The sequence below is a fragment of the Pseudoliparis swirei genome, chromosome 13 (genome assembly GCF_029220125.1).
Source record: "Pseudoliparis swirei isolate HS2019 ecotype Mariana Trench chromosome 13, NWPU_hadal_v1, whole genome shotgun sequence".
NCBI classification, from domain to species: domain Eukaryota; kingdom Metazoa; phylum Chordata; class Actinopteri; order Perciformes; family Liparidae; genus Pseudoliparis; species Pseudoliparis swirei.
The window spans coordinates 1,238,774-1,248,773 of NC_079400.1; the positions used below are offsets into that span (position 1 = coordinate 1,238,774).

The following is a 10,000-nucleotide window of genomic DNA, read 5'->3' on the forward strand; positions in this document are numbered from 1 at the left end:
AAAAGGAAAATGAAGGTAAAACACCATTAAACACAGGAGGAGCAGTTGAGGTCAGAATTCCCGTTTCTGCCAAACGATGTGACGTACTGACCCAGTTCAAAGATCTGGAGGGGCAGGGTGAGGAAGCCGGAGCGAGGCGAGTACGGGTTGTTCTGACCGGGAGCGGTGCACACTTCATCTGAAGGGGGCAGGAGAAGCAGGAAGGACACTTTCTGCCCAAACTCCACCACTTCCTGGCTGTAGATACGGAAGTCCTGCACCTAGAGAGAGAGAGAGAGAGACGGAGATCTCAGGAGTCCGATCAGGAAGTCTCACCGTAAAACAGTGAAAGAATCCTGACATGTGTCCACTCAAATCTCACAGTTATCGGGTCGGGATCACATGAAGTAATAACAGGTATGGAAGTAAGTTTCATTAAAGAGTCTTGAAAATAGACGTGGAGGCTCCAACTGCAAGAGCGGGAACCAGACGTTAGAAATAAGGCCACCGGGTGGTTGGCTGTAATTTGGGGTTAGCGTTGGCCTCTAATGGAGCTGGTCAAGAGAAAACACATCTCACTGTCAAACCCATATGTGTTGTTTTAACATCTTTAACAAACAAAGTGTCTATACACACATCTTCATGTTCATATTCGTGTAACTTTTCATATGCAGTCGCAGTCTCCTGAGGTCTGAACCGGGCTCGGTGGAGCGGCCGGTGAAAGGTTGAAGTCCATTGGACAATAGTTGCCATTGTGCTGGAGTTCCAGCCACGTTCTTCACAGACATCATGGAACTGGATGAATAGCCACTGGAATTATGTTCACTGCTTTGCCTCTGGAACTTGGCTGGATATTGTTCTCTGGAGTTTCATCTGGTTCCATGATATTAGTCAACACAAAAAATACAATTATTTTGTATTTGGTAGAGAAAAATGTCTTTTCATGTCCCCGTAGGATCGTCCGCTCACGGGCTGAAAACCCGGCGTGCTTCAGGTGGACTCTGACCTGGTTGCCGGGGACGTTGATGTGAGCCATCAGGTCTTTGATGGCGCCGCGCAGGTCCTGTAGGAGGCGGTGTGGAGCGCTCTGATCTTCCTGGTCCATTTCCATCGCCTCCTCCAGAGAGCTGAGCGCCTGCAGCCACTGCCACTCCTCTCTGAAACACATGCATCCACAGCACGGGGCTCTGTTGTCATGGTTTCTGCCTGAATCAGGGTTCTTACACATGTTGACCGATGGATTTCCAGGACTTTTCCAGGACTTTATACCAAATGTCCATGACCAAACTGAAATCTCGGTATAAACATGAATAATGTAGAGCATGTTGTGTATTGAGAGCGTACGCCGGCTGATATTTTGAGCATCTTTCTTTAAAAAACATATTAACTCGGGGTAAATGAACATGTGATTATGACACATTTCCATGACTTTTCCAAAACTTTTATGATTTACGTTTTTTCCATGACTTTTCCAGGCCTGGAAATGACCATATTAAAACTCCATGACTTTTCCAGGTTTTCCATAACCGTACGAACCCTGCTTAACGGTCCGGTGTGTAGTCAATTCTTCACTTTCAATCTCAGCCATGTGTAAAAACAGACAAAACGCTTCACGCCCATCACAAACCCACATAAACAACCCCACAGTAACCGGCGTGTCATCCCCACCTGGACACGTTGCTGTTGTCCCGGATCTTGGTGTGGCACAGGACGTTGGGCAGCTTCTGGGGCACCAGCGCCTTGATCTGCTCCACCGAGGTGCACAGCTTCAGGTAGCCCAGGTACAAGCCCGGAGGCAGCGTCTTCCTGCTCCGCCTGTGGTACGCCAGCTTCTCCTGGGGAACAGCCGGGGGAGAGAGACTCAGAGAGAGGGCCGGGTCGCGGTGCGGCGGATTCTAACGCCGTCTCTTGACGCAGCCTCACATTTCATCTGAGGGATTCAGAGTTCATGTTTTTCTGTCGTCTTCTGTGCAGAGGTTGAAGTCATCGCGGCACGATAGCCCAACAGCACATTTTCTTGTATTTCATCACACAATTTGTTCATAACTGGCCATGAAACCAATATTTCAGTGGATTGTGGTTCGGCCACAGCGAGTCTCCGCCATTGTTTTGGAACCACGAGGACAAAATAACTCACGCTGGAGACGGAGCAGCATTCCATCAACGGTATCGAGTTTAAATAGACAAAATCAAATTGTGGTTTGCTTCCAGATTGCGATCGTGCCGAGGAAAAGAGCCCCACGGCACTCGTTACACAACAACAACAACAACAATCAGCAGAGATGATCGTCGTCAGGTCCACAGTGTTTGAATTGAAATGCATCCTCCTGATGTCCAGTGCCTGAAGGAGCAGCGAGACATGAAGTCACTGAGGTGATCTCCACTGAGGTCGGGGGTCACGTCTCCAGTGTGAGCTGTTCATTCATGTGTCATGTGTCATAGCACTTCAGTGGCACTTAGATAGCACTTACTTATGGTACTTTTGTAGTTCGACTATGTTGAGGAAATGTTACTTCCTGTATTCTTGTTGTTCTTAGTTTGTACTCTAGGTTGAAATGCACTTATTGTAAGTCGCTTTGGATAAAAGCGTCTGCTAAATGACATGTAATGTAATGTAATCTCAACGCGTCTCCACAGAGAAGGGGACACGTGGAAGAAGAGTCACGGTGATCGTTGTCGGTCTAAATAAAGAGCGTCTGCACAGCAGCGCTCGTAATCGGAAACACATTTCACTTCACATTCCTCTCGCTCCAGCCGCGGAGCCTCGTCTTTACTGGCTTTGGCGAACGAGAGTTTCAAAACATTCGAGCGAAACCAAGAGATAAATGTTGTGCAGTGTTTTTGGAGGTCGCTCTGTTGTCGACAACGTGGCTCACGCTGCTCCGGTTCATGTGGATCCAACTCACAGCGCCGCTGACGACCCCTCCGGAGCGAAGATAAAACATCTTTCCGAAAAACTGACCGGAGCTCCCGCTCGGCGCCCGCCCGCCGTGCGAGTGTGTGACTCACGTGCAGCGTGATGAGCAGCGTGTCCAGGGCGGTCGGCTCTTCGGGGGGCGAGATGGTCTTGCGATGGAGCTGCAGTTTGCAGAGCTGCGTCCAGCGAACCCCGTCCAGGTTGGGACCGGCGCTCATGTCCTTGAGGAGCACCAGCAGGGCGTTGCCATGCTTGTCTTTGATTGGCTCAAAATACACCTGCCCGAGGTCCTGGGTTCCCAGCATGCCCTGAGGAGAGATGACGCATGCTTTACAAAATAAAAGAGTATTAATTCATAAGAATGTTCAGACACAGAGGTCACGGGGTCGCAGTCACAAAGGTCGACCGTTTACCTGCATGTCTTCTCTTGTCGTCCACCTGTTAGCGGTTCTATTTCATTTAGTCCGTATGCTTCTGTCTCTGACGTGATGTTTGTATTCTGTCCATTTTCACATTGTTCTCCCGTATTTTATTTGCTCTGTCTGTAGATTGTATATATTTAAGATGTAATCTTATGTTTTTAGTGTTGTTCTTAACATCAGCATCATTGGGACTACAGATGAAAAATAGCCTCCTGGCTAACTGGCACATTTACTGACATGTTTGTATTAATGTCCCTTATTAAATAAACCCAAGTTAGAAACAGTATACACAAGAAGCATGACTCAATCATCATCCCAACAGTCCACTCAGCGTTCCGCTACCTGGAGGTGGGAGACGGCCTGCAGCATCTTGAGGCGTGTCTGCAGCGTGCAGGAGCAGGACGACTGGGAGGGAACGAGGCACTGCTGCAGCCAGGGGATCTCCTCCCACAGGAAGGACACCTGGCACACGGTCGCATTCAAACACGGTCTCCAAATGCAAAATACAAGTTTATAATCTACTGTTGCGTCTGCAGCGGAGCGTTAGTCACCGACGGATCAGGTAGTAATTAGTTTGTAATGTAATGTGTGCAAAACAAAACAACGAGTTCTCGCATAATCATGTTAAATAAATAATTCATGTTTGGAAGTAAATTCACTTTTTTTGGGGTTATATGACTATGACTATATTTTTAAGTGGTTCAGAAATTATCTGAGAAATACACTACCGTTTAAAAGTTTGGGTTCACTCAGAAATATCCGTATTTTCAAAGAAAAGCAGTTTATATTTAACAACGTATAGAGTGTATTTCTGATTAAATTAATCAGAAATACACTCTATACATTGATAAGATGGTAAATGACTGCTCTAGGTGGAAACATCTGGTTTTTAATGAAATGTCTTCATCTCTGTACAGAGGCCCGCCTCCAGTGTTCTAATGGTACATTGTGTTATCGCCTTAGAAGACTAGCGCAGGGGTATAAAACCCTTGAAAACCCTTCTTATGTTAGAACAGCTGAAAACAGTTATGCTGGTGAGGGACGCTATAAAACTGGCCTTCCTTAGAGCGACAAGTTTGAAGAACAAAGTTATTTTATTACAAATAAAAATCATTATTTTCTATTCATTTTGCAATTCATTTGATAAATAAAAGTGAGTTTATTGAAAACACCAACTTGTCTGGGTGACCCCAGACTGTTGAACGGGAGTGCATATGAAAGTTATTTCTCCATCTTCATGTCTGTCTACCTTGGTGAACCAGAGGAAGTCCTGCATGAGGGAGCTGGAGCAGGAATCTTCAACTTCTACGATGGGAATCTGGTCCTCTGGCGTCACCAACACGTTGTCGTCTCTGTAGAGGATGGACGTCAGGTAGAGGCCTCTGGAGGGGAACACACACACACACACACACACACACACACACACACACACACACACACACACACACACACACACACACACACACACACACACACACACACACACACACACACACACACACACACACACACACACACACACACACACACACACACACACACACACACACACACACACACACACACACACGTGTTGAGACAGAAACACGCTGCTATCTTTCCTTGATGGAGGGGTTGGACGTCTGACGGTTTGGCATTATAATGTTTTTAAAGTGAGAAAACATCAAAATGACTGAAAATAAGAAAAAATTTGATTATTAGACCCAAAAGCGAGTTGCTGACATGAAAACCCTGACGCCATGACGTCAGTAATACATTTAACAATGAATCATGGAAATAATGGGATCTCTAAAAAATAAGTACTCATAAAAATATACCAAATTAAACACAACGTTGGTAAAACACACATTATATGCAACTCCTTTGGTGTCTAAAGTATCAACAGATCTACCTTTTCAAGCTTTTAACAAATTTGCTGGTGGGTTGGAAGAGGTGCCGGAGGCTCTTGGACACGGACTGCTTCCTCCCTTGAGCTGGAGCTTTACACTGCTCTGTGTGGAGAGGACAGAGGCGGGGAAAAAGAGGTTCATTAATTCGGAAGCAGAAGAATAAATCAGCCGTAATACTTTTAAACTCATATTCTGATGGTCCCGCTTGAGAAACTGTGGTTTGCGTGTGATTGGCTGCCTGGTTTTTCCTGCTCACGCCAATGAATACCTCCGTCCTGACCAACCAGAGAAGCATCTCTTCTCGTGACGGGCCGTTACCTAATTGACAGCCGACCTGACGCGGCCGGCAGCGCGGTCACACTGGAATGTTTTTGGACGTTTCATGCGCTCCAGTGGCGCGACACCATTTGACTGGCATGCTGGCTGCCAGCAGCAGACTATGGGCCTTGAGGGAACCACGAGCTCCCTGTCCCAGAGGGACACTAACTGTGTGTGTGTGTGTGTGTTTACCTGCACATACTAAAGCTGCTGGAGCGTGGCATGTCTTGAGCTCCAGTCTTACGAGTGGAGCCAAGGAGCTGCAGTAGTTTGTGTGTGTGTGCCTGTATGTGTTTTAACCCTTCGCCACTCACTGACAGGGAGGTCAGTTAAGTCTGTGGGGACGTGTTTATTTTTAGTGGGCCTGGAGGGGGTTTGGAGGCAAAGAGTGAAAGGTGTGTGTATAAATGCATGTGTGTGTGTGTGTGTGTGTGCGCCTGTTGGTGAGATAACGCACCTCCCAACTCATTAGCAACCCTGAGTCCCAAACCCTTCACCGAGTCCCTCTCCTCCCCTCCCAGGTGATCTTACTCCAGGCCCAGACCACTTAAATCAATAAATCCCCCCATTCAGGACCCGAAAAATAACTAATTTTCCCTTCAGGTGGACGAGCCGAGTTGGAGCAACAACCCCCCCCCCCGACCCCCCTCACCTCCCCAACTTGCTCTTTACTCGCGAGTCTGTTCAGCTCTCGTCCTCCTGGCCTCGCTCCGCGTTTGACACTGAGTAAGACAGACAGGTCCGGCTGACTGCCGGGTGCCTGTGTGAGTCAAGGCCTCTTTCACAGTTTAATTAATAGTGTTTGGACAAGAGGGAGAATGTGGCGCGGAGGTGCGTACATGGACATGTGGGAGAGCGAGAGGGAGAGAGAGAGCCTGCACTTGGATATATTTGTGTCTGTTTCGTGTACATGTGTATCTGTGTGTGTGTGCCTGTCTGTCTTTATGTGTGTATATGTATGGACAGTAGACAGGACGCCCGGCGGGCCGCGTGTGTGTGTGTGTGTGTGGGGGGGGGGGGGGCAGCAGTCAGTGTTAATTTATGCCCCTCTCCCGACTCCAGCCTCGTCTCTTACAGGAATAACAAACATGACCCGGGACACGCCACCTCGGCTACCGTGCCTGAACTCTCCGGCTCAATCAGTCTGACGAGCCGAGCGCCGCTCAATACCGAGTATTATATCGCGTCTCGCCCCGTTGCAAACACGGCCCGGCCAGAGCGGACCGCCGGCAGTGGGAGAGCGTGTTCGGGGCGTGAAGGAGACGACCTGCTCCACGCTGAATGCAGTTTACCGTCGTGTAAAAGACTCCGTGTGGACGGCTTCGACTCGGATGGGAGCCGCTTACAGACGGCAGGGTTTGGGGATGTAAACAGCCGGAGTGAGAGAGAAGCTGATCTGCATTTTGTCACAGAGAGAGAGAGAGAGAGAGAGATAGGGAGAGAGAGAGAGAGAGAGAGAGAGAGAGAGAGAGGGAGAGAGAGAGAGAGAGCGGGAGAGACAGAGAGACAGAGAAAGAGAGAGAGGGAGAGAGGGAGAGAGAGAGACAGAGAAAGAGAGAGAGGGAGAGAGGGAGAGAGAGAGAGAGAGGGAGAGAGGGAGAGAGAGAGAGAGAGAGAGAGAGAAAGGTATTCAACAGAGGAAGGGCTGAGTCATGGAAAGATGCAAAAGGGTGTGTGTGTGTGTGTGTGTGTGTGTGTGTGGGGGGGGGGGGTTGTTGAGACAGAGGAGAGGGTATTATTTTTGAGGTGGCATGCCGTCTTAGGGTGTCCGCCCCCCCCCCTCAAGTACTTGTCGTGCCTGAGGTTGCAAAGCGTCCGTCAAGGTGAGATGGAACACAGCGGTCGGTGAGACGCGTTGCACCTGCGCGTCGACCCGCCATCGCTCAGGCGCCTGTTTGTTTACGCCGAGAATATTTCTAAAACATGAAGCGAGACGGTGGCTGAACACATCCCGACGTGTTTGTTTAAGAAGTGACAGGCGCCTCGGGAACGCCTCGGGTTTATGTCAGGAGCATCTCGCTCCGGCTGACGGCGGACGGACGGATCTTAAGGTCACGGGAGTTCTGCCACACACGTCCGTAGTTACATCACATCACATTACATTACATGTCATTTGGCTGACGCTTTTATCCAAAGCGACTTACAGTAGTTACATTCATTCACTGTAGACGCAGCTACAGGGAGCAACTCAGGGTTAAGTGTCTTGCTCAAGGACACATCGACTAGGGCGGGGATTGAACCTCCAACCCCCTGATTGAAAGACGGACCTGCTACCCACTCACCCATAGTCGCCCCACCCATAGTCGTCACATCACATGACATCACATTACATCACATCACATCACATGACATCACATTACATCACATCACATGACATCACATGACATCACATCACATGACATCACATCACATGACATCACATGACATTACATGACATCACATGACATCACATGACATCACATGACATCACATCACATGACATCACATGACATCACATCACATGACATCACATGACATTACATGACATGACATGACATTACATGACATGACATCACCAGACGCTTTTATCCAAAGAGACTCACAATAAGTGAATCAACCAAGAGTACAAACTCAGAACAACAAGAATACAGAAAGTAAATTTTTTTCAAGATAGTCAAACAACAAAAGTACCACAAGTAAATAAGTAAGAGCCATTTAAGAGCCACTGAAGTTCTAATCTGTGTTTTAATCCAGATATAGTCTGAAGATGTGTTTTTAGTCTCCGGTGAAGATGTAGAGACTTCCTGCTGTCCTGATGTCAGTGGGGAGCTCCTTCCACCAATCAGGAGCCAGGACAGCAGACAGTCTGGATGTAGTGATGAGAGTCACGAGTCGATTGGCTGTCGCCGAGCGGAGCGACCGTGCCGAGTTGTGAGGCGTGACCACATCCATGATGTAGACGGGCCCGATCCGCTCGTAGCGCGGTACCAAGAACCAATGTTGTGAAGCGGATGTTAAACGTACGGCTCGTCTCTCTCCCGACACCACAGGTGTCAAACACAAGGCCCGCGGGCCGAATGCGGCCCACCACGTCATTTTATGCGGCCCCTGACGGCTTGAAAGACATATGATCACCTTTATATCCAGTGCTTTTATTTTGAAGGTTACAAACTAAATGGATTTGTGTTATAATAATAGAGAAATGTTCTCGTGTACAATATTTCTACTCTCGAATAAACAATAATCAACAGTGGGAGGGGAGTACGTTCACACTATGTATGTGTGTGTGTGTGCACTCGGGTATGCAAGTATTGCATATATCTGTCAATATGGATGCAGGTTTTTCATGTATACCCGTATTTATTCTTTTGATCTGTTATTTGTACTTTTTGTCTGAGTACCGTTGTGTACGTACAATGTTTACATCTCTTTGCATTTGCATATCTCGAAAACCAATAAAAGATTTGATCCCAAAGAGGAGGATGTTGGTACCGTGGCAGACACAGTGGCGGTGAGCTTCCTTGATTTGCCCGAGGAGCTGGTCCAGGGCCTCCTTCTGGCCCCTCTGGCGGGGAGCCCGGCCGTCGACGTCCCTCCAGCCTGCAGAGGGAGGAAGACGAGGATGAAGAGCGGCGAGGCGAGGTATCAACGGCCATCGGGAGGATTCATGATGTCAGAGAGCTCAGGACAGCAGGTCCAACGGCTCCACCACTTCAATACACTATTATATTGGACACACTGTCATCAACTTTTGTTGTCATAAGCTTTTGTACAAACATGTGTGGCCCCCGGGGGCCAAGACTCCGTAACCTTGTCACGCAGAACCATCTGATCATCGAGAGCAAACAAAGCCTTCAGGGCCCTTTGCTCCTCTCCATGGAGAACGACTCCAGTTCTCTTAGTTTGGACGCTATGGCAGCATCTATGCTCATCTCTTTAGGGGCCTCATCCCTTTAGGGGCCTCATCCCTTTAGGGCCCTCATCTCTTTAGGGTCCCTCATCTCTTTAGGGGCCTCATCTCTTTAGGGTCCCTCATCTCTTTAGGGGCCTCATCTCTTTAGGGTCCCTCATCTCTTTAGGGTCCCTCATCTCTTTAGGCGCCCTCATCTCTTTAGTGTCTCTCATCTCTTTAGGGGCCTCATCTCTTTAGGGTCCCTCATCTCTTTAGGGGCCCTCATCTCTTTAGTGTCTCTCATCTCTTTAGGGGCCCTTATCTCCCTTATCTCTTTAGGGTCTCTCATCTCTTTAGGGCCCCTCATCCCTTTAGGGCCCCTCATCTCTTTAGGGGCCTCATCTCTTTAGGGTCCCTCATCTCTTTAGGGGCCCTCATCTCTTTAGTGTCTCTCATCTCTTTAGGGGCCCTTATCTCTTTTGGGGCCTCATCTCTTTAGGGTCCCTCATCTCTTTAGGGGCCCTCATCTCTTTAGTGTCTCTCATCTCTTTAGGGGCCCTTATCTCCCTTATCTCTTTAGGAGCCTCATCTCTTTAGTGTCTCT

The 10,000-nt window shown here is 48.4% G+C and overlaps 1 protein-coding gene across 1 annotated transcript in view; it reads right to left on the minus strand.

The window, feature by feature from the left end:
• The window catches only part of LOC130203913 (ankyrin repeat and fibronectin type-III domain-containing protein 1), a 161,668-nt gene that overhangs the window by 4,999 nt on the left and 146,669 nt on the right, over positions 1-10,000 (minus strand). The window contains exons 13-20 of the mRNA XM_056430374.1: positions 8,997-9,104; positions 5,210-5,309; positions 4,568-4,700; positions 3,661-3,780; positions 2,989-3,204; positions 1,648-1,814; positions 986-1,136; positions 92-260 (exon numbers count right to left, since the gene is read on the minus strand). Coding sequence (XP_056286349.1) covers positions 92-260; positions 986-1,136; positions 1,648-1,814; positions 2,989-3,204; positions 3,661-3,780; positions 4,568-4,700; positions 5,210-5,309; positions 8,997-9,104 — 1,164 coding nt within the window. The remainder of the gene's footprint in view (positions 1-91; positions 261-985; positions 1,137-1,647; positions 1,815-2,988; positions 3,205-3,660; positions 3,781-4,567; positions 4,701-5,209; positions 5,310-8,996; positions 9,105-10,000) is intronic.